The 26389-nt window shown below is 35.8% G+C and overlaps 1 protein-coding gene across 5 annotated transcripts in view; it reads right to left on the reverse strand.

Moving 5' to 3' along the window:
* DENND1B (DENN domain containing 1B) overlaps positions 1 to 26389 on the reverse strand; it is a 266328-nt gene that overhangs the window by 213908 nt on the left and 26031 nt on the right. The window contains exon 2 of one of the 5 annotated variants that reach the window (XM_047704390.1): positions 24195 to 24252. The exons of the other annotated variants lie outside the window; for them this stretch is intronic. Within the exon in view, the coding sequence (XP_047560346.1) occupies positions 24195 to 24252 (58 nt within the window). The remainder of the gene's footprint in view (positions 1 to 24194; positions 24253 to 26389) is intronic. 5 annotated transcript variants of the gene reach the window in all.

The raw sequence follows: 26389 nt of genomic DNA on the forward strand, positions 1-26389 counted from the left end.
ACTTGAGTTTCATTTACATATACAAAAACCTTAAGGAAATGAAATTCTTATTTGAAGATGTTTTATATTATAACCGGTTACAAAAATAGCACAGATTACACTTCTATTGGTGGCCTTACACAAGGTACATATTTAAATTAAAAGTACCTGATTTTGGAAATTTGTCAATATGTTCACCCCCTTAAAAATGTATAAGCTGTGGTGCAAAAAAAAAAAAAAATCTAATCTAATGATCCCACTGTGTTTATATCCTCATTCTAAAGAATAATCTGGATAATCAAACAATTCCTACTGCAAAATTATTTTGTTGCTTTTGAAACTCAAACCATTTAAGCAATTTAATTGATAATTCTAGTCTTCCCAAATGTTTCATCCTAGAATGACCTAAAATTAGCATCACAACTAAAAACAATGAAGCTCTAATTACTCATGTATAAGCAAATTCTAGCTAAGGTAATGAAAATGGAGCTTCAAAGAACCGTAAAAAAATATAATCCATAGCAGATTAGATATATCATTTTGCTACTTCCATTCCTTATAAATAAGACCTATTATAATAAAATGAAAACCTTCATCAATCACCTGATAGAGTAATTCCAAACTTAACCAAACAGGGCTAATGGGTGAGAATTGAATTGAAAACACCTTGACAAAGAAAGCAATTTCTTTTCTTCGCACTCCTCTGAAGCTGTGGGTGATCATGGTAATCGAACCATCAACAGTGAGGAGCCATCTGTCCCAAGGGCCCTCGTGAGAGTTAATAAAAAAAAAAAAAAATCAAAAACAAAAAGGGAAAGAAATGCTGTACCACAGATGTTCAATTTTGATTAATCTATGACAAGGAACTTACAACTGAGAATCAATGTTTTGACGTTTTTCAGATACCAATCATTTAAAGCCAACACAAAAGTTTTTATAAGAACACAGGATGGAGGGTAGTTAATAGGTTGCTTATAGAAAGATAATCTTTCATACAAAATCCAAATACCTTTTAGACAGCTGAGATGTTCATCATATCACAAAGTAATAGCTTTCATTATGATTCTCTTAAAGAGGAGGGCAGACAAGAGACTTTATTTTGCTAGCTCTCAGACTACCATTTGAGACTTTATTTTTTATATATTCTTTCTACAAGTATATAATTAAATAAAAAGAAGACATGTTTATATTTATAATACTCATATTTAACTCTTTGAACTAAAATTGATTTTCAGGAAATATAGCATTAACTTGAAACCTCAGTAGAATTAACTGATCCTAAGCAGTTTCACTATATATTTATAACATTTAAAATAATTCACATATTGTAGCAAGAAAAATAACTATAAGCAGAAGAGCAAACCAGGTCAAAGCTTTTCTTGTTTGATATATAGTCTTAAGTATAGTAGATTCCTGGCACTCTTGGATATAACAGACACATTTTCAATCCTTTGGAAAAAAGCCAAAGAGTTTGAATAAAATATACTAGCTATAAAAATTATTCAAGTTTACTAAAATGAAAACCTGGGTGAGCTATATTAAGAATAACTATTAAAAACATTTAAAAATTAATTTTAAAATGAAAAATAAAATTACAAGACAAAATATCAAAGAACCACATAGATCAGGCCATCTAGTTTTTCAAAATACTTTCAAGTTAGGATCAAATTAAATAAGAAGAAATGTAATTTAAGACTCAAATTCACTATGGGACTTACTATAAATGCAATAACTCCTTATCATAATTATGATACCAGAGAGATCCTTAGGCAAGCAGACCTGCCCTCTAGAAGGAGAAACAGTGAACCCAAGTCATGCCAAAAATGAGTTTGCAATTCAGTACTATAGAAAATCTATAAACCATCAGAAACAAACAACGGAACCAGATCACCTCTCCCTCAAAGGCTTAAGATATTAAAATTATCTGAAGCAGCAATTATAATAAGGATGTTTAAAATGGTTAAAGACTAAAGTAAAGATCAAAACATGAGCAAACAATGAGAGATATTTTTTTTAAAAAGGCAAATTTTGAAAATGACTAGAACTTTAAGAAATAAAAAATATACAATCTATTAAAGTAAAAGCTTAATAGATGGAATAAACAGTTTAAATACAGCTAAAGACAGAAACAGTGAACTTCATCAGACATAAAAGTTACTAAACAGAATGAGGCAGAGAGAATGCCCCCAAATGAGAAATATAAGAGAGGCTCAGAAAATTGAAGACCAGAATGATAAGTCTATTTAGAGTTCTAAAAAATCAGACCCAAGAAACTGAAGTGTAAAAAACATGGGAAGTATGGAGATAGTATGAAGAAATAATGACTAAATTTTCCAAAAGCAGTGAAAGACATAAATCTTCAGAATTAAAAATTACAACAAACCTAAAGAAGATCTCAAGAAAGACACATCTAGAGGCATTATAATGAAGTTACAGAATAAAAAATGACATAGATGTCTTTAAATGCACCCCAGAAAAAAAGAGAAAACTCCAAATCTATCTACCTACCTACCTATCTAAAGTTATACTGACAGCAGACTTCTCATCAGCAGCAATGGAATCCAGAAGACAGTGGAATAATGTATTTGAAACTTCTGAAAAAGTGTGTCTTCAAAGAACTGTATACACAGAAAGATATTTTTAGAAATAGAAAGTGATTTATCAAAAATAAACCTTTGCTAAAGGAACACCTAAAGATTGTAGTATTGAGAAGAAAGGATAGTTCTCAAAACAAATGTGTAATGCAAGAAATAATGTTTCATGTACCTAGACATATCTATACATACAACAATATTTACTGAGCACGTTTGCAACTAACAAATTCCTGGGAATAACCTATATGCCCATTAGCATGAAAATGGTTATATCATAATTATTCTATGAAATACTATACAGCCTCAAAAAATACTAAAGCCCTGAAAAAAAATTGTTATTTGTTCGTGTGGAAAAAAAAATCTCTGAAACAAAGTGTTAAATAAAAACAAGTAGGCAAGATGAGGTCAAAAGATAGAGGGAGCAGACAGAACATGAGGGACTTTAAGCCATAAAAAGAAACTTGGCTCTTACTCTAAGAAAGAGAACCACATGAGAATTTGACCAGAGAAGTAAAATGCTCTGATGTATTGTATCAAGATCACCTGGCTGCTGTGTTGAGCATAAAGTGAAAGAAAACAAAATAATGAAACTAGTTATAAGGCTACTGTAATAACAAAGGTAACATAAAATGAACCTCCAGGTGAAAGAATTTAGATCTTACATAATATTGGGATTGGGATTCAGACATATATGGACAATTTGAAAATATAAGGGAAGGAAGCAGATAAAGTAAAACTTATACCATGACCTAGCCTCCTGGCAATAGGGCCTAAGAGCCAAAGGGAAAGTCTTCTAATAGATTACAGTAGACATTTCATTAAACTGACCTGACCCTGTAATCCTGGTGTCATGTGGGTATTCTGGGGGAGGAAAGAACAATGTTTTAATAAAAAGTAAATGAGCCCTAGTTCTACAGAACTTCTTTAATACAGATGATGAGAAGCTCCCTCTTTACCCACTTTGCAGAACTTTGATCCACAATGTGACTAACCAAGTGACATTTAAAGTTCAAAGAGCTATGACTGGCTACATTGTCATGAATGACAGTGCTGAAGCCAAAAGCAGCAATAATGAAATAAGCAGCCTAGGCTGAGACAGCACCAATCAGTGTCACACACATCATTCTAGGTGCAGCACTAAAATAAGGTCTAGAGAAATTAGTCATCAGTGATGCAATCACCACAGTGAGACATCAAGAGCAAAGGCAAGAAGTATAACATGTGAGGTAGGTGAGAAATTCCTCAGTACCTATGAGATACCTCTGGGGGATTGACAGAAATATTAAAAAAGAAAGAATACTTCAAAATGGGACAGAAACCTAGAAGATACTCTAGTAAGGGTTATTAAGCAGTCAACATTTGAGTCTGAATATCAGTGTCATGTCATCTATACCCTCAAGCTAGAGAAGCCTAAGGATCTAAGGACTTCTGAGTAACACCTCCAAAATGTCCACAGTAAAAATTAACAAACTTGTTCAAGAAAAAGCATAATGATAAGCAAAATGGGCATAATCCAGATACTGCATTTCAGTTCTCAATTACAAGAGGAAAAACTTTTAGGTCTGTATTACTATATGTGAAAGAACATCTTCCCTGGTAGTATCCAGAATTTCCGTAATAAAGGGTACATATCAACCTTTGAGGTCAATATTATGACTGATAAACATAACACTGACATTGGCAACAGGAGACCTTTCCTGGAAGGGCAGAAAGCTATTACGTGAACTTGCTTGCAAATAATTAAGTCCTAGAGTAATTTTCACTCACTTTTTAAAAAACATACAATTCAAAAGACTTTGCTACGTATTTTGAATAGCAACCAGTGATCTAGTTTGGGCATCAACTGGATTGGATTCTAAGTAGACTACATGAGCAAGTGATTTCACAAGGATCATTTGTCAGGTGAGATTACAGATAAATGTGTACAGAAGATACGGTTATTTATGAAGATGAAAAATACATGTTGTAGATCATAGGTGGTCTCCAAAGGCCTTGTCTCCTCTCCCCGAATGTCAGGCCCCTTTGTATTCCACAAAAACAGGTGTATCTATTTATATTCATACACAGGAACTACTCGAAGTCTCCCAGTTCCCCTCCTAAAGGGTCCAGTAACCTAATGGTTCAAAGTTCTTCTCAATATCCAACTAAATCTCCCATAAGACAATTTAAATCTTTTCTCTCTTGTTAAAAAGTTAGGGGGAAAGTGGACCATCCCCACATATAAGTTAAAACAAAACTTCAAAACCTTTACTGAAACCCTGTTTCCCATTCATCACAAATTATTTCCTCATATAAGTAGAATGGTTTTCAATCCTTTCTGTTCTGTAGAATTACCTAAGGAATATCAACTCGCCCCTCAAAAAAAATGACACCTTTGGCCACATTCCAGACCATCCTAGATGTCTGCAAGTTTTTAAAACTCCTCGGGTGATTCTAATGTGCAGCAGGGGCTGAGAATCACTGCCCCAATCTTTCTATAAAGAAATTTTCCTGTCCAAGCCTTTTAAAAATCTTCAGACTTTCTCAAGTTTCAAGTATTGTTTCAAACACTGGACTTAGAGTATATTGTGTAATGCCGTATATAAAACATAAGTGATTTTTGAGTTGCTCAGAAGCATCAATAACATAAAATTCTGTACTCGTGCCCAATTCTTGCAATGACTTCATTGCACCAACACCTTAAAATAGTATCTAACACTGAATCCTATACATCTAACTCTATTAACAGACCCAAGCATTGAAGCTTTTTCAAAATCTCTGAATCAGCCTTAATGTGCCTTCTTCATCCTCTATTGTCTAATCAACTTCCTAATCATGTTAGTTCTTGCTTTGAAATGTAGCTCTCACCCTTCCTCCTCTTCCATATCCACTCTTATCACCTAACCAGTCTTCCTGCCACTCAGCCCTTCTGAACACATGGCCACTAAATTCAGCCTCTTTATTAAAAACAGTGTTTTGATTATGTCTCTCTCCACAGAAAAATTTCAGTAGCTCCCTACTGTTTATACTAATAAAATTCAAGTCCTTAAACTATGTAGGCATTTTAGTCCCCAAATAAAATGTCCCAGTTTTAACACAATAAATAACTCAGTGTAGCAAAATTCTGCACATCATATCCAATTACATCCTACATATCCATGAGAACTTCAGACCAAACTGCAATACAAATTTTCTACTCCTTCTGGATCTCCTGTCTTTTATATACATAAAGATTCCCCAATCCAAGCATTACCTCATGCCCTAACATACACTATACCCTTTTCTTAAAATCCTATGTTCTCTTTTCCTTATCTTTCCAAATTCTACACATTACTCTGGACCCAGGCCATAAGGCCTTCCCAAAACACGGCAACCACAAGATTGTCCCTGTCCCATACAACAATTTAAATTTGAACCAGTTATTCTGAAATATACCGCTTTAGGGACACCTGGGTGACTCAGTTGGTTGAGCAACTGCCTTCGGCTCAGGTCATGTTCCCAGAGTCCCGGGATCAAGTTCTGCATCAGTCTCCCAGCTCCACGGGAAGTCTGCTTCTCCCTCTGACCTTCTCCTCTCTCGTGCTCTCTCTCACTGTCTCTCTCTCAAATAAACAAATAAAATATTAAAAAAAAAAAAAATATATCTGAAATATACCACTTTACACTACTGCTTTATCTATTTTATTTGTGTCTCCTCATTTAAATAAAGTTCCTGAAGGCAAAAATCATGTTTTATATCCTTCATGTGTACTACACAAAAGTAGCTTTTTCAGCTTTTAATTGAATTTTCATTCGCTCCACTCAGTGAACATATATAATGCACATAAAATTATTGCCTATCTTACCAATTTCTTCTTCAGGGTAAACTTTGTGAATTTGCTTATTTTCATTTGCTTATTTTAAGGAGAGCCAGTCTATAAGTCTGATTAATTCTTACTGAAGGGTAATACAATGAATCAAATATCTCTGCCAAACAATGTTTCAGTGTAGCATAAAGTAAAAAAATAAAATAAAATTTTCTTCAATATCTGAGATAAAGTCCAAGTATATTTATGCATTCATTATACATATATATTTCCTCTTTAAGGAAAGAAAAGGGAAAAGTGGTATTTCAAGACTAAATGCCTACAGGAGATAGGTGATACAAATGAGTGGAGTGAGCCTACAGAGAATAACAGGAAATGGAGAGACGCATAGTAAAAGACAGACACCATGCTCCTTCCCAAGAAGGTAGATATTATTTATTTAGCTCCAGCCCTGTTGAGTAATGGACAGAATGCCCAAGAATGGACAAATACTCTTGACTTTTCAAGAAAAGCCAGAATTTCATGAAGAAAAATTACCTAATTATTATATTGGGAAAAATAATTAAACATTTCATAAAAACTGTATGAGGCAAATGTGAGTCGGGTGGCTATAGTTTCTAACCTCTGTCTCATTATGTAAGGTACAAATTAGAAAAGGAAAAAGTTCTCGATGGTTGATCAGATGCTTAAAGTAAACAACTTTTTGGAAGTTTTGTTCTCTGTTCTGATGGCTTTTAGAATCAAGACGGTTCTTGTTTTTAGCTAAGTTCATTTAAGTGTGTCACACTAAATGAAACAGTCCCTTCTAATTTTGCTGAATCTAAGATAGCATTTTAAAATAAATGAAAATAGATAGTATTAACAAATCAGTTGCTGAACTTAAGAACCACACTCCTTTTTCTAAGCAAGTCAGACAGGTTGTTTAATCATAATTGGCACATATATACATTATAGAAATTTTAATATTTTTGAGATGTCTGAATTTTATAGCATACTAGCAAAAGAAAACCGTCTCAAAACAGAATAGAGAGCTCACAACATATGACAACTCTATAATGTGACATAAAGGTAACTGAAATCTCAACAGTTATGAGCCACTGCAGAGTTCTTAAGAACAGCAAATACTACTTTATCCTGATAACTTCTTGAGAGTATTCATGTCACAACTTGGAAGAAATAATAACAAAACCAGACAGTCAAAGGATTAAAACAGATTAATAAAGGAATCAGAAAGAGAAATATGTCACTGGGAAGAACAAACAGAATTACACATTTAGAACAATAAGAAACTAGATGAGGAAGAAAAGACAAAATGGGAGAAAAAAAAATTTGAGATACAGATAAAAAATACCTTTATATTTATTTATGTATTTTGACACCAGGTTTTCCTCTGGGAAAGTAATTGATATCTGTTTAGGTTATTCTAGAAGAAGTACTAGGGAAGTAATAAAATAATAAAAAGTAATAAAATAATAAAAGAGTTGGGGGACTGCTGCTGAATATTAAAACTTCAGGCTGTATGTAATTATACCTTCTGTGAATTTTTAAAGAAGTACATCATAGTAGTTAAGAGGTGAGGTTTAGGGCGCCTGGGTGGCTCAGTGGGTTAGGCCGCTGCCTTCGGCTCAGGTCATGATCTCAGGGTCCTGGGATCGAGCCCCGCATCGGGCTCTCTGCTCAGCGGGGAGCCTGCTTCCTCCTCTCTCTCTGCCTGCCTCTCTGCCTGCTTGTGATCTCTGTCTGTCAAATAAATAAATAAAATCTTAAAAAAAAAAAAAAAAAAAAAGAGGTGAGGTTTAAGCTCTGGAGTTAGACTGCACATTGATGTGCCACACTCTGCCACTCACTAGCTATGTGTGACCTTTCTCAAGACACTTAATGTACTGTGCCTCAGTTGTCTCCTTGGTAAAGCAGCGACAGTAATAGTATCCACCTTGTGAGATGCTGTTAGAATGAGTGGAGACTACAGGCATGCACTCATACATACATGTATACACTGCCTCCAGCAGTGCCTAACACAGAGGAAGTCTTAGAATGATATTAAATATCATTAGTACTCACAGTTGTATGGCAAGAGGAAAAACACGAGATATGGATGCACAAATGTGTCCATGGAGAATGAAGATGGTGGATTAGCCCAAATCACACATTACTATTATTATCTATTTCTGTCTTTTCACATAAATCTACCTCTCCTCATCCAAGACATTCTGAAGTCTGGTTACTTGTCGTATAACACCACCCCTTCCATACTTTTGTCTCAAGGGATAATTCCTACGAAGTGTTTATATTTATGGGCTGTGTATGATTTGAAGACTTATAGGCCTGCACTACAGTTCACCACCCATTCCTAACCTATCCATTTTCTATGTTTCACCTCCTTCCTCTTGCCCTCAACTCACTCTCAACTTCTATTTCTTATCCTTCTCTCTTTCTTGGCTCATCATCACTGTCTAGCCAGCAGACACTCTCCCCTTGCCACCGATCTCTGTTTTTCTCAACCTCTTTCTCTTTTCTCCTTTTCTGTCAGGGGGAAAGTGGAACAGGGTAACTATAGGAAGACATGTCTATTGTTACCAAAGAAAATCCAAAAAGAAGAAGAAATACTAAGTTAGTTCAAAGATGATACCATCACAGACTCAGCTTTAGATTGTATCTCACATAACAGAATGTAAGTAATTGTTTACCCACATTTCACATGATTACTTTCAAGTTACCTACATTAGTATAGCCAAGCAATGAGCCCAAATGCCTAACACCTTAATTATTATCAAAGACCAATACCAGAGAAGAGAAGGGGAAACAAACAGCCAGATTGGCTGATCAAAGAGGGCAGATGACTCAAGGATTAATTAACAACTTAACTCCCATCATTCATTTTACACTAGAATTGCAACTAGCTCCTCCCTGGAGCTGTATAATAACATTGATGACCCAAAGACCTGTGTAGTAACACAATAGGTACCAAAATGCCCCAGCTCAAATGGAAGGGAGTCTTATTATGCACCAGAGAAGTGCACTATACTTCTCTATGTTTGTAAAAATACATGTTCATATTAAGTAAGGAAATTGGGAGAAAACAAGAAAAAAAAAAAGATGAACAGGCTTTTATCCTCACATAAAAAGAAAATAAATATTCTGAACTTGGCAGAAGTCTGTAATGGAGGTTCTTAACTGAGGGAGAAAAAGCAAAAGAAAAACATTACACTTGTGATTCCTGCATTTATATTGTAGTCTGCATGATTTCAAACTTCAAATAAAGTTAAACACAATTAAGTTAAGCAAATCAAGAATATTAAGTCAAAAGTCATAGTTGGAAATAAGCATGTATTACTAGAACTCAAGCATCCATCTCTGACAGATATCTGCTTAACCTGTTTTTACAAACACTTCATACAGACCTCGATGAATGTTTCTCCTCTTTTTCTTCTACCTTACTCCCCTCCCAATACTTACTCCTCCTTACTGGCTTTTATTTTATGGTCAGAGGTTAAACTGCTAACCCTTCACCTTCAGGAAAGTTTTTTTTCCTCTCTCATAAAAGGTTTTTCACCGTGTGCAGCAGTCGGATTAGCCCCTCTCCTCGAGAACAAAAGCTATGTCTTTGTCTTCGTGGTTTGGGCACAGAGCCCCTACATCAGAGGAAGCTGCTCTACTCCACATGCACAATAACAATATTGTGAGGCCCCACGAAAGCCTGGCCTCTCAGTGTCTAGACTCTTATCCAACCAGCTAGCTGAAGAGAAAATCCTGTCAGGCACTCAGCTGAAAATTCACTAAGGTATCCTGTTGAGAACCTGATGAAGATGTTATTTGACCATACGGTAAAACTTTCCATTGTTTAACATAAAGATAAGAGAAAAACTTTTGGAACTCAACGCTTTAACAATCTTGGTCACGAATTCACACATGGGTCAGTAGATGTATTTACTAACATACAACCTCTTCCTCTATACACTCTCTTAAAATACACAGGCTTATTTATGACATTCTAATCTCTTGAATTTAAAAATCTGCCTAACTAAAGGATACATTCAAAAAATTGCAACAGATTTTTTTAATTTTTTATTTTATTATTTTTACATTCACTAGTTCTTATCAGAAATTTTACTACTGTATCACTGAAGGAACTGGCTAAAAGAAAGCCTGTCTTTTCACATTTCATGATATTTATCTATTTTACAAGTTTTTAAATGCTGAACAAAGGAAAAATAGCAAACCACAAAGCAGGTACTTGATTAAAATTCAGAAATGGAAGTATAATGGTACATGAACCAAACCACACTTATAAAAATCATTTGTAATTTTTTAAAACCTGTAAATATTAAATACATAAGACAAATTTATATTTGACCATATCATAATAATAAAAGAATTATCTCAAGCATGTGAAATTATGGGTGAGTTCATGAATATTTACAATGGCTGGGGAGAAGTCTGCAGTTTTTAAAATATACATAATCTTATAATTCGTATCTATGACAGCAACCAATATTGAAAATTATTAAGACTACATTATATATGATTAAAACTGTTAAGTTCATACTGAAGTCTGAAAGTGAATGCACAAAAATAGATGTTTTTATGTTATTGATATGAAAAAAGAATAATCTTTTTACTTTTTTCAAAATTGTTCATAACACACTATACTGATAATTTAAAAATAGAAGAAATTACAGAATAAAAATGGGTAGCAACTAATGAGAGGTGTACTACCACTGTATAAAAAATTAAGGAATAAATAATTTCTGTTAAATAGCCTGTAGAGCAATACAAAATGATTACCCAAATTTTAGAAGAAATACAAATGTGCTTTTATAGAAACCTATAAAGATGATTATTAGCCTGACAACTTCAAGAGATCATGACCAACAAGTTTAACAAAAGAAATAATCTCTTCTTGGGACATATTCTATGCTCAATGTAAAATGGGTATTTAGACCTTTATTAATTTATAAAAATATTATTGGAAAATATAGGTTATAATAACTAAAAGGAACCCTCTCTCTACAGTTCATCAGCTACAAATCAGTAATTTTATTGAATTTGAATAGTGAAAATTTTGATTTACAGGGAACCAAAGATGATATTTAATCTAACCCACTCATTTTGAGACTCAAGAAGATTAAATGATTTGCCCAATTCTTTTATTTTAAACTGAAGTGATAAAATATTTTGTTATAGAAATTAGCCCTGAGATGATTGATGGCAAATTTGTTACTGTAACCTTTCTCTACAGATGCCCACACTCCATGCCCACTGTATTGGAATGCCTATTCATTAGCCTCAACACTCTACTGATCTCAAATATTTTTCTGTTTTCCATGTTTTTGTTGTACCACTCATTCTGAAAACAGCCCCCTCTTTTTTGTAACCATATACAGTATATACCCAAGCCTCTATTCCTGTGAATGTCTCTGAGACTTACTTCATCAATGAGATTTCTCAATAGAAGCATTCATGCACGGGGCGCCTGGGTGGCTCAGTGTGTTAAGCCGCTGCCTTCAGCTGGGGTCATGATCTCAGGGTCCTGGGATTGAGTCCCGCATCGGGCTCTCTGCTCAGCAGGGAGCCTGCTTCCCTCTCTCTCTCTCTGCCTGCCTCTCCGGCTACTTGTGATCTCTCTCTGTCAAATAAATAAATAAAATCTTTAAAAAAAAAAAAAAAGAAGCATTCATGCACAACATCAAAAGTCTGTGACCACATCTCTTGATAACCACTCAAGATTGTCTATTTACACATTTGAAGACCTATTATCAGTCTAAATCATCCTTAGTCTTTTTCATTATATGATAATGCTAGCTACTCTTAGCCCCTGCCCACCACCAACCACATCCCAACTGTTTTGATATAGGCCTATAAGAGACACTGCCCTTCTGCAACCAGGTATCAGGCAGCATATCAATGTAACTGCAACTACTCCCACAGAGTAGTGGGATTCAGACTCCGTCAATTGCCTGTGTTCAAGTAGCTGGATCCATGCACCACCATAGCCCTATTCCTTAAGACAATTACTTCAAACTTTCAAATACATAACAATAACCTGGGAAACTTTTTCAAAAATGGAAATTTCACTTCTACCTCCCTTTTCCCATAAAAATAATCTAAAGTATGCCCCAGGAACCTGATTTCTCAATCAACGAAACAGTAGCTCCAAAAAGCACACTAACAAACATAAAAGCAGCTCTCTTCTCAAAAATTTGTGGACTTCCATATAGCAACATTCCACCTAGGAGGCATAACCAAACTCCAAAGGCCTCTCAAAATATGGAGATCTTTGCATTATTGTTAAATGTGTTTGCCTTTACAACTGAATTATAGGAGATTCTACTTACTCATTATAATAAGAGTGCAGCCATATTCCTTATTAGTTTTTAGGCCTTTCCTTAGGTAGACAGCAAAGACATTCACAGAGGTAATAAGAATCTAGCTTACTAAAGGTTGTAAAGCTTCAAGATTCCAATTATGTAAAAACTGGTAAATTTCAAAATAAGTATTTAGAACTCAGCTTTTAAAAGTGGGGGGGGTGGCTCAAATGGCTGGACAGCCAACTTCTTGATTTCAGCTCAGATTATGATCCCAGAGTCATGGGACTGAGCCCTGAGTCAGGCTCCACACTCAGCAGGAGGTCTGCTAGAGATTTTCTCTATCTCTCTCCCTCTCCTTCTGTCCTTTCAACACTGCCCGCCCCCTCACTCTCTCTCTCAAATAAATAAATCTTTTTTTTTTTTAAAGGTCTGTCTTCCTTCTTGTGTTCAGTTATGTATCTCTGTTCAGTCTAGGTAGAGCTGAGTTTTGCAATCACCTAGTCTTTGAAGAAATAAAGCATTACTTACCTCTAATGGCATAATTCCCAGTATTCTGCTGAAATAGCATCAGAAGGAAAGAAATGAAATATGGATACTAACTTGAAGAGTACCTAACCCAGCTCATTCTCTTCCAGCAGGATCTGATTACTTCCTTATAATTTATCTTCTCCACTTGCATTCCCTTTCAATTGCTTTTATACTAATTTCTTTGATGCCTGTTTATTACATTTTCTCTTTTCTCTGATCCAAGATGAACTATCAAGCATGAGTACTCACTGTTATATGACAGGAAAAAAGAGTATCTAATATAATTACAATTGAAGGGGATTTCATTACAAATTATTTTGAAACAATGCTGAATTTTTTTAAATGCTGAGTTTAAATGCTATTTTTCTCATTTGGGCTTATAAACCTTTGCCTTTCAAAACCAAAAATAACAACATTAAATCTACAAAGGGAGTGACAGCCCATGTCACAACAATTCCCATACCCAGGGTGGGGACCCAGTAGCCACATCCATAGTTGGTTAAGATGACCCCAGGCCAGAACTGAATAAACCAAACACATGACTTAATCTGGACCAGGCTCCCTTTCATAGAATTTGGATTGTGAAGCTAAGAAACACACAAAATGGGAAATGTTAGTACAACGTTACTTTTTGGCAGAAAGATGACAGAAGATCTTCAGAACTATTGTGGTAACATATTTCCAAAAATTATTTGTCCTATTTATATAAGTTATTATGTTATGTAAGTTACTACGTTAAAGCAGAACTTTTACAATCTATAAACAGGACATCTGCTTCTACCCAAGAGAAAGTAACAAGGACTGGATTTACTTCCATCTTTAACAAATAAAAATCTGGAAGAAAATACGAAACAATTCTCAGACATCAGTCAGGGCAGGACAATGATCCTGGACAGAGAGTAAACAAATAAGGTAAGCCTTACAACTGTTGCCAGCTCACTGTCTGGAGACTTCCCAGCATGTTGCAAAAGAAGAGAAAACCCAGGCAGGAGCTAGTGGTCTCCTGAGATGAGGAGATGGATTTTGGAGGCTGAGAGGCCAAGGCAGCTAAAGTGCACAGAAAGAGTACTGGAGAAGAGAAAGCTGCACAGAAATAGAGCTTTGAACATCTGTAGCAGGCCACCACCCACCACCCCCAACTCCCCCATCCTGCCCAAGTCTTCAGTGGAGTCCTCATCAGTGGACACATATGAGGAAACTACCCAAAGCTGGGGAAAGGAAATGCATCCATGATATTTAGAGGAGAGACAATATTCTGGGTCATAAAGCAAATCTCAATAGATTTTCAAGGATTCAAATCATACATTGTCTATTCTCTGAAAGTACATTATTAAAATATAATGGAAAGATCATTAGAAAATCCCTTAAGTATCTGGAACTGAAGTAATACTTTTTTAAATAACCCATGGGTCAAAGAAGAAATCAAAAGGCAAGCTAGGTATCTTGAACTAAATAAAAATGAAAAATGATAAATTGAACTTTACTAAAATGAAGAATTTATCTCTGTAAAAGAAACTATTAAATTAAATTAAGGGAAAAACAAGACACGACTCGGAGAAAAAACTTGGAAATCCAACAAAGAAGTTGTATCCTCTGTGCGTGTGTGTGTCTGTGCATTATATAAAAACTCCATAGACAAATTATTTGAATAGAATGTACACCAAAGAAGATATACAGATGGACAGGAAGCATGTGAATTCATTCTTTTTTTTTTTTAAGATCTTATTTTTAAGTAATCTCTACACAAATGTGGGGCTCAAGTTCACAACCCCAAGATCAGGAATCACATGCCCAACCAACTAAGCTAGCCAGGGGCCCCCACATGAATTCATTCCAATAGAACATAACCAAGTTATGTCCAATATGCTTCCACAAATTTCTGAGAAATCAGACCTTTATCTGAAAATGAGAATGTGTAATATGTTAGAATATTGCTAATAATTCTATTCAACTACTAAGGAACTTATACTATCAAATTTTATTTTATATAAGCAACTCAAAGAATATTAATATATACAAATATATGTATACATGTAGCTACATGTACACACACACATCCCAATATGGCAATATCATAAATCAAATCCAACTTTATAACTGGAAAAGCATATAAAGGAATTATGTATGATCTCATATATCCATGATTAACTATCATATATAGATAGATAGATAGATTAACCATCATACATATGTGAAAACATACATAGTTCTTTCATCAGAGTTTATGATATTTTTTCCAAAGCCCCTGATTTCCATTGGGGAACTATGTGGTACCAAGGAAGTTACATTACTCCCAACTCCAGGAGTGGAGTCCAATCCAGCAGAACATAACTGAGTCTACAAATACTTGTACCAATTTCTAGGAAATCAGACCTTTACTTCTAAATTATAATGTATAATGTGCTAAGATACTGTTAAATAGTTCCATTCAGTTGAACTTGTGTTTGATTCAGGTTTGGGCACATAACTTAATCATGAATGCCAGAGAGAAAAGTGCGGAAGTTTCATTAGGTTGGTCAACGTGGGTCTCACTAAGAATGAGCAAAAAGTTGAAGAGTAATTAGTTGTGCAGGTATCTTAGGGAAGAGCATTAGAGGCAGAGTGAACATTAGAGGCAGTGCACAGGCTTAAAAGAGTATTTCTGATGTGTTCCTAGTACAGAAAGGAGGCCAATCTGGCTCTAGTTGAGGGAGGAAGAGTAAAGAATGGTAGAGGTTATAAACATAAAAAGAGGGATTTGAACCAGATTATGTAGGACCATCGTAGATCCCTGGAAAGTTTTTCATTTTTATTTGAATGATTTGAAAAGTCAGAGGGATGGAAAAAAGAGAACAATTAGCAGGACAATACATAGAACATAGACATACAAGAACCAGAAAACTGGTTCTTGAAAAGCTGAGGTTTGGAAATTTAGGTTGTGAACAAATTTCTATTACTATATTACTATATCCAATGTGTCACGCTATATATTGTGCAAACTCCCAAAAGATAAAATCCTTGTCTTTGGTGAGTTGATAACCTAGATGAAGAACCAAAACACAAATACACTTAAAATGATAGAATGCTTTAACTTCAATGGGTTTTAGAATGGTTAGTCTATACCTTTTGTTTAACCAAAGGAATTTAAGCCAAGAAAGGGGAAATGATTTATGCAAGGCTGTATAACCAGTATTGGTTCAAGTAGCACTAAAAATAAGTTCTCTTAGATTCCAAGTGAAGCAACACAACATTACAAAGGATGAGCTGAAGAAAAGACTACATTTATAAAGCACGTTTGCCAAACAGGTAAGCATTTTTCACATCCACTTGATGTTACAATTTCCAAAGAAACCAGCTACTCAGCCTGCCCCAAAGTTCTGCCCTACAATTCTAAGGGAAGGAGTGAATGGCAAAGCTGATACCTATGTTGATAAGTAAATCCAATGGATCAAAAGATAAAGAGCTTTCTGTATTCTAATTTAAAATAAAAAAGCATTCAAAGCTTTTCATATAAAGACTGTATTTTCTCTCTAACAAGGAGACTTTGTTTTCTGGAATTTCTCAAGGCTACAAAGAAAAAGAATAAGGCAAGTAAATCATTATCCTATGTGTTGATAGAGCTAGCCTCTTCTCAAATCAAGTACAAACATCACTGGTTGGTGGAAAATAACATGTTGTGCCAAAAAGCCCTCCCACTAAAGTAGTAGTATTTCTGAAATACTCTGAGATACAGTAACCAATACAACTCAAGAATATATTCCAGTCAACATTTCCAACTCAATCCAACTAAGAACATATTATCCAAATAAGTATATAAGGTTATTACAATGGTGCTGCCCTTATTGATACATATTAGTAACGTAAATAATCATTAAAGCAGTTTTCTACCATTAACATGATTTAAAGTAGATTCTAATGTCAGAATACCTATATCTATAGGACAAGTCTAATACGAGAATGTGTCTATACAATACTTGACAAGTTTTTACACAATTGTTTAAACCTAATTTATCAAAATGATTATTTAAAATAAATAATTATGGACTGAAATAACACACAAGAAAAATATTTTGTATGCCTTTACTGAAGAGTTGACTATTAACAAAAACCTTTCAGCATAGTTTCAAATACTTAGCAATCACATAGAGAAAGTTAACAACTTTACCACTTATGCAATCTCATCAGATTAAGAATTTAAATTTTCAGTTTCATGATCCCATGTAGAAATCAAAGTACCTCAAATGGACATAAAGTGCACACACTCAAAAAAAATAAATAAATAAATCTAACTTGAAACCCACATATATGGTAAGCAGAAAGAGCACTAAGCTTTATTCAGAGACCCAGTTTTCAGTCCCAGGTCTGCCACTTCATAGCTTTGGAACCTTAAGTATGAACACTTCAATGAGCCTTCATTTCCACATCAGTAAAATGGGAATAGCTATTGAACCTAACACAGAGAGTTGCTGAGAAATTTAAAAGTAACTTAAAAGTGATGTGTGTAAACTTCCTTTATGACCCATGAATTACTATATAAATTTAAATTATATAGAGATATACTAAATATAATACAAAGGCACTATGCTAAGTCTCAGTAAAAAGTAGTCCAAACATAGCAGTCTAATTTTTACTAATTTCCCTAGTGATTACTTTTTCTTTCAAAGAACTCAACAACAGTTAATAAAAAGTTTTACGTTACCAACTTTAGGCATATGCTTACACAGAAGTACATAACTATAAACCAATCTGTCATATAACATCCTCATTCTCATCATTATCATGACAACATAAAGGGACAGCATTTTCGCACTTCAGTATAAACTCTGTACTTCAGTCTCATATTTCTACTGTCTGTTCTGTGGAACATGACATATTTATTGAGTACCTACTCAAATAATAGTCTAAAGAATAAAAACCAGTAGAAAAAAATAAGATCTATGACTTTAATAGTCTGGATACCATAATATCATACACGCATAAATATTTCAATTAAAGTGATACCAAGACTTCCACTTTGGGCCATGAGGCAGCAACAGGTACAAACTAGCCAGCCCTCCATAAACAATGTAAAATAAAACTGTAAAAAAAAAAATATTTGGATAGCGGTACAAGCCTTTCTCAAGAAACAAGAAAGGTCTCAGGTACACAACCTAACCCTACACCTAAAGGAGCTGGAGAAAGAACAAGAAAGAAACCCTAAACCCAGCAGGAGAAGAGAAATCATAAAGATTAGAGCAGAAATCAATGAAATAGAAACCAAAAAAACAATAGAACAAATCAACGAAACTAGGAGCTGGTTCTTTGAAAGAATTAATAAGATTGATAAACCCCTGGCCAGACTTATCAAAAAGAAAAGAGAAAGGACCCAAATAAATAAAATCATGAATGAAAGAGGAGAGATCACAACGAACACCAATGAAATACAGACAATTATAAGAACATACTATGAGCAACTCTACGCCAACAAATTTGACAATCTGGAAGAAATGGATGCATTCCTAGAGACATATAAACTACCACAACTGAACCAGGAAGAAATAGAAAGCCTGAACAGACCCATAACCAGTAAGGAGATTGAAACAGTCATCAAAAATCTCCAAACAAACAAAAGCCCAGGGCCAGACGGCTTCCCGGGGGAATTCTACCAAACATTTAAAGAAGAACTAATTCCTATTCTCCTGAAACTGTTCCAAAAAATAGAAATAGAAGGAAAACTTCCAAACTCATTTTATGAGGCCAGCATCACCTTGATCCCAAAACCAGACAAGGATCCCAACAAAAAAGAGAACTACAGACCAATATCCTTGATGAACACAGATGCAAAAATTCTCGCCAAAATACTAGCCAATAGGATTCAACAGTACATTAAAAGGATTATTCACCACGACCAAGTGGGATTTATTCCAGGGCTGCAAGGTTGGTTCAACATCCACAAATCAATCAATGTGATACAACACATTAATAAAAGAAAGAACAAGAACCATATGATACTCTCCACAGATGCTGAAAAAGCATTTGACAAAGTACAGCATCCCTTCCTGATCAAAACTCTTCAAAGTGTAGGGATAGACAGCACATACCTCAATATTATCAAAGCCATCTATGAAAAACCCACCGCAAATATCATTCTCAATGGAGAAAAACTGAAAGCTTTTCCGCTAAGGTCAGGAACACGGCAGGGATGTCCGTTATCACCACTGCTATTCAACATAGTACTAGAAGTCCTAGCCTCAGCAATCAGACAACAAAAGGAAATTAAAGGCATCCAAATCGGCAAAGAAGAAGTCAAACTATCACTCTTTGCAGATGATATGATACTCTATGTGGAAAACCCAAAAGACTCCACTCCAAAACTGCTAGAACTTGTACAGGAATTCAGTAAAGTGTCAGGATATAAAATCAATGCACAGAAATCAGTTGCACTTCTCTACACCAACAACAAGACAGAAGAAAGAGAAATTAAGGAGTCCATCCCATTTACAATTGCACCCAAAACTATAAGATACCTAGGAATAAACCTAACCAAAGAGACTAAGAATCTATACACAGAAAACTATAAAGTACTCATGAAAGAAATTGAGGAAGACACAAAGAAATGGAAAAATGTTCCATGCTCCTGGATTGGAAGAATAAATATTGTGAAAATGTCTATGCTACCTAAAGCAATCTACACATTTAATGCAATTCCTATCAAAGTACCATCCATTTTTTTCAAAGAAATGGAACAAATAATCCTAAAATTTATATGGAACCAGAAAAGACCTCGAATAGCCAAAGGAATATTGAAAAAGAAAGCCAAAGTTGGTGGCATCACAATTCCGGACTTCAAGCTCTATTACAAAGCTGTCATCATCAAGACAGCATGGTACTGGCACAAAAACAGACACATAGATCAATGGAACAGAATAGAGAGCCCAGAAATGGACCCTCAACTCTATGGTCAACTCATCTTCGACAAAGCAGGAAAGAATGTCCAATGGAACAAAGACAGCCTCTTCAATAAATGGTGTTGGGAAAATTGGACAGCCACATGCAGAAAAATGAAATTGGATCATTTCCTTACACCACACACAAAAATAGACTCAAAATGGATGAAGGATCTCAATGTGAGAAAGGAATCCATCAAAATCCTCGAGGAGAACACAGGCAGCAACTTCTTCGACCTCAGCCGCAGTAACATCTTCCTAGGAACATCACCAAAGGCAAGGGAAGCAAGGGCAAAAATGAACTTTTGGGATTTTATCAAGATCAAAAGCTTTTGCACAGCAAAGGAAACAGTGAACAAAACCAAAAGACAACTGACAGAATGGGAGAAGATATTTGCAAATGACATATCAGATAAAGGGCTAGTGTCCAAAATCTATAAAGAACTTAGCAAACTCAACACCCAAAGAACAAATAATCCAATCAAGAAATGGGCAGAGGACATGAACAGACATTTCTGCAAAGAAGACATCCAGATGGCCAACAGACACATGAAAAAGTGCTCCATATCACTCAGCATCAGGGAAATACAAATCAAAACCACCATGAGATATCACCTCACACCAGTCAGAATGGCTAAAATGAACAAGTCAGGAAATGACAGATGCTGGCGAGGATGCGGAGAAAGAGGAACCCTCCTACACTGTTGGTGGGAATGCAAGCTGGTGCAACCACTCTGGAAAACAGTATGGAGGTTCCTCAAAATGTTGAAAATAGAACTACCCTATGACCCTGCAATTGCACTGCTGGGTATTTACCCTAAAGATACAAACGTAGTGATCCGAAGGGGCACGTGCACCCGAATGTTTATAGCAGCAATGTCTACAATAGCCAAACTATGGAAAGAACCTAGATGTCCATCAACAGACGAATGGATAAAGAAGATGTGGTATATATACACAATGAAATACTATGCAGCCATCAAAAGAAATGAAATCTTGCCATTTGCGACGACGTGGATGGAACTAGAGGGTATCATGCTTAGCGAAATAAGTCAATCGGAGAAAGACAACTATCATATGATCTCCCTGATATGAGGAAGTGGAGATGCAACATGGGGGGTTAAGGGGGTTGGAGAAGAATAAATGAAACAAGATGGGATTGGGAGGGAGACAAACCATAAGTGACTCTTAATCTCACAAAACAAACTGAGGGTTGATGGGGGGAGGGGGTTGGGAGAGGGGGGTGGTGTTATGGATATTGGGGAGGGTATGTGCTATGGTGAGTGCTGTGAAGTGTGTAAACCTGGCGATTCGCAGACCTGTACCCCTGGGGATAAAAATATATGTTTATAAAGCTGTAAAAAAAAAAGAAAAAGAAAAAAAAATATTTGGAACAAATGGTTTTAGATGTTGAACAAGAGGCAAGCAGGATTGTGGTCCCTAAGTAATGGAAAACACACAAAATGAACACTGCATGAACTTCTCCCTGTCTTTCTGTCTGGAGGCACTTTCAAGACTATAGCACATAAGTGAAGAATATGTTTTGCTGAGCAGAGAAAGAAGAGAATAAAGTTGAGGGATGCAGCAAAATTGGGGGGGGAGCTAGGATACCAAATGCAAGGAGCTCCAGAAATATACATAAATGTCACATTAAGCCTTTAGCCAAACACCAGTTTGCACATGCCCAAAGTGACACTCTACAAAACCTGTAAGGAAATAGCTAAATGGAGATTCTGGAGGTCACATAATACTGAGAGATATAGCATACAGATAAAACGACACTGAACACCCAAGGAATTCAACTGAGACTACCACAGAAAGGTTACACTGTGGGGAGATAATTCTAGGGGTCCTTCAACCTTCTTCACTTCTTGAGAGCAGAGGCATGGAATAGGTTTTGTTCCAGACCATTTTTTCTAGGATGTTTGATTAATAAGACATATAATCACTAAAACAGTTTTAAACTATTAATATGATACTAATGTGATTAAAGCAAACAGCCTTAGAAGACAGAAGCTCTCTCCAACCAGAGCAAAGGGCACATTAACTTATAGCCCGGGAACACAGAGGATCTCCCTCCAGGAGCAAAGGAAAGGCATGCTACTGCACACTGTACACTATTTGGGTCCTCTAAGCTCATAGTTTCTCTCCTATAATATGACCAACTGCATTAACTGGCATCCATGTAAGCCCAACCACACCACCTTCATATAATTTAGGGGCAAGGAAAACTGAGGCAAATATATTGATGCTCCTGTTGCTGCATGCACCATATGTGATATCTGACAGCATCCATGAAAGTAACAAGCTAACTACTACTTAAATCGGCTAAAATCTCAGACCCCGTATGTTCTAAACATATATCTTGGAAGTTAAAATATTCTAGGCCTACCTAAACAAACATTAAAAACAAACCTTGAGGGGCACCTGGGTGGCTCAGTGGGTTAAAGCCTCTGCCTTTGGCTCAGGTCATGATCCCGGGTCCTGGGATCGAGTCCCGCATCAGGCTCTCTGCTCAGCGGGGAGTCTGCTTCCTCTTCTCTCTCTCTCTGCCTGCCTCTCTGCCTACTTGTCTGTCAAATAAATAAATAAAATCTTAAAAAAAAACAAAACAAAAAAAACCTTGAAAGGATCAAGCTGATCTATCAAAAAAACCTGCTTGCCCATGAAAACAAAAACCATTTAATAAAAGAAAATAACAAATTTTAAACTGCCAATAATACAATCTCCACAATATTTACTATATAATCAAAAGCTCTCCCACATGCACAGATGCAATAAAATGTAGCTTATAACTAGGTGGGGAGAGGATAGTATGTAGAAACAAACTCCAAAATAAACCAGATATTAAAAGGTAACAATTTTATAAGAGTTATATGGGAGGGAGATGACCCTCTAAAGATATTTATGTCCTAATCCCTAGAACCCATCAATATGTTAGGTAACATCGCAAAGTCGAAATAAGGGTGCTAATCAGCTAACCTTATGATAGGGAGAGTATCTTGGATTACCCAGGTGATTCCAGTGTAATCACAAGGATTCTTAGATGTGAAAGAGGGAAGCCTAAGCCTCAGTGTCAGAGTGATAAATGGGAGAAGCTGATCACTGCTACTTTTGAAGATGAAAGGGGGCCGCAAACCAAGGAATGCAGGCAGCCTCGAGAAGCTGAAAAAAGCAAGAAAACATTATCTGCTCGGGCCGCCAGAAAGAAACGCGGCCTGTTGACACTGTGATTTTAGCTCAGTGAGACCCAGATCAGACTTCCAGAAGTAGAAGATAATAAATTTGTGATGTTTCAAGCCACAATGTTTGTGTTAATTTGACATAGCACCAACGAGAAACAAGAACAGGTCTAGGACTTAAAGGAAGACAGAATGAATAAACACTGAAGACTCTCAGTGGAAAAATAGAAACTACAAAAAAGAACCAAATGGATAATCTAGAACTGAAAAACATTATTTGAAACAAAAAATTCACTGTATAGGCTTAACAACAGATTGGACAGTATAGAATAAAAGATTCTGAATACAGAATTAAAATTATACAAAGTGAAGCACAGAAAGAGAAAATACTGAGAAATATAAAACAGAGTTTCTGTGATTACTGAAACAATCTAACATACATGAATTGTAATCATAAGGGGAAAAGAGTGGAGGGGAAGATGATCAGAAAAAGTTTGATAAACATAATGGTTGGGCACCTTGGTGGCTCAGTCAGTTAAGCATCCGCCTTCGGCTCAGGTCATGATCCCAGGTCCTGGGAGGGAGCCGTGAGTCAGGGTCCCTGCTCAGCGGGGAGCCTACTTCTCCCTTTCCCTCTGGAGCTCCCCTTGCTTGTGCTCTCTCTTGCTATATCTGTCTGTCTGTCTCTCTCTGTCAAATAAATTAATAAAATCTTAAAAGGAAAAAAAGGTCAACAATTTTCTGAATCTGAATACATACACACACACACACACACACACCCTTGGAGCTCAACAAAGCCCTAGGCAAAATAAATGTAAAGAAAACTAAATCTAGGCACATAATAATCAAATTTCTGAAAACCAAAATAAAAAACAAAAAATCTTAAAAGCCAGAAATAAAAAAGATATATTACCATATAGAGGGAAAATCACTAAAAATTTCTGCTGAGATTGCATCAAAAACTTTGCAAGCTAGAAGACAATGGAACAAAATCTTTAAAATGCTGAAAGAAAAAAACTATCAAAATAGAAGTCTATTTCCAAAAAAGTTATCCTTCGAACTAATGATATTTTCAGATAAATAGAAGCTCAGAAATATTTTCACTAGCAGACCTGACCTACAGTGAATATTCAGTTTTTCAGCCTAAAAGAAAAAAATACGAGATACAAGTTCAAATCTATGTAAAGGAAGAGTGCCAGAGATAATAAAAATATAAGTAAATATAAAAGGCTATTTTTTATATTTTCTAATTTCTTTAAAAATTGTTTAAATGATGGGATGCCTGGTTGGTTCAGTCGGTTAAGCGTCTGCCTTTGGCTCCGGTCATGATCCCGGGGTCCTTGGATCAAGTCCCACATCGGGCCTGCTTCTCCTTCTGCCTGTTGCTCCCCCTGCTCATGCTCTCTCTCTCTCTCCCTCTCTCTGAAAAATAAATATCTTCAAAAAAATTATTTAAACAACAATAATAACAATTTACTGTGGGAATTATAACCTATGTAGAAATAAAATGTATGACAGCAATAGCACAAAGGACAGGAGGGAATAAATACAATTTACTGTTGGAAGGTTCTTATAGTGGAATGCTTTTAATTCATGGTAGATTGATAATTTAATAATGCCTAATGTAGCACCACTAAATTTTAGAGCCACTAAAAACAAAGCTAATAGAAGAGAGGTATAAGATGCTTCAAAAAAATTAATATGGAAAAATGTAGGAAAAAAGAAAACAAAAAAAATTTTAAATCCTTACAGTAAAACTGGAAAACAAACAGCAAGATGACAGATTTAAACCTAATCAATAATTACACTGAATGTAAAAGTACCAAACATTCTAATTAAAGACAACAACTGTCAGGATAGAAAAGGAAAACCCAAATATATAGGTATTAAATATAGATAGTTTAAGAAAAGAAGTATGGAAAAAGAATTTCATGCAAACACTAATCATGGGAAAGGCAGAGAAGTTCTGTCCCTTACACAAAGTAAACTTAAAAAGCATACCAGAGACCAAGAAAGAAATTCTATATGGCAGAAGGGTTGGCTCACAAAGAAGATATAAAAAATGTGTATGCATCTCATAACAGAGCTTCAAAATACATAAAGCGAAAATGAGCTGAACTAGAGGGGAAAATCAACAAATCCATTATTACAGTTGAAGATGTTAGTACTCCTCTCTCCCAGAAACTGAAAGAAATAGACCCCAAAAATCAGTAAAGATATGAAAGATGTGAAAAACTATAGATAACTTTATCTAAGAGGCATTTATACAAGACCCAACAAGTGCAGAATATAAACTCTGTTCAAGCACTGAATATTCACCAAATATAGACCATATCATGGGCTATTTTAAAAAACCTTTTCTTTTTTTTTTTTTTAAGATTTTATTTATTTATTTGACAGAGAGGGAGCACATAAGCGGTGGGAGTGGCAGGCAGAGGGAGAGGGAGAAGCAGGCTTCCCGCTGACCAGAGAGCCCCACCCCATGGGGCTCAATCCCAGGACCCTGCTCAGCAGGGAGTCGGCTTCTTCCTCTCCCTTTGCTCCTCCCCCTGCTCCTGCACGCGTGCTCCTCCCCCTGCTCCTGCACGCGTGCATGCTCTCTCTCTCAAATAAATAATATCTTTAAAAAAAAATCAGCACAGTCTGCATTCTAGGAGCTGGATGCAGACTGCTCAGTCAGCATCTAGGTTTAGGCAGCAGCTGTGTGACTGCATTAGGGACTGGAAGCAAGACTGGCAAGGGAAGTGGTCTGGGTGGCATCTGTTGGGTTTAAGACAGATTACAACCACAAATAATACTAGTAGTAGGTCTAGCAAGAAATCCCCTGCTCACCTTTCATGTTCAAGCCTGTTTGAAAAGAAGCACTGAACAGTTATTCAACACACCTGGCCATTATTGAGAGTACATAATGTGCCAGGCATTGTGATAGGTCCTTTTACTGGTATCTAATTTGGCTTCACTACAAACTGAGAGAATGATATGACTTTTTCTCCTTATATAAGACACTCCAGCCTAAGTTACAGAATTCAGTCTAGAAGTTAAAATTTCTGACTCCCAAGCTCAAGGGCCACTGGCTACAAACACAGATGCCTTGATGTATATGAGGCA

The sequence above is a fragment of the Lutra lutra genome, chromosome 15, assembly GCF_902655055.1.
Source record: "Lutra lutra chromosome 15, mLutLut1.2, whole genome shotgun sequence".
Classification (NCBI taxonomy): domain Eukaryota; kingdom Metazoa; phylum Chordata; class Mammalia; order Carnivora; family Mustelidae; genus Lutra; species Lutra lutra.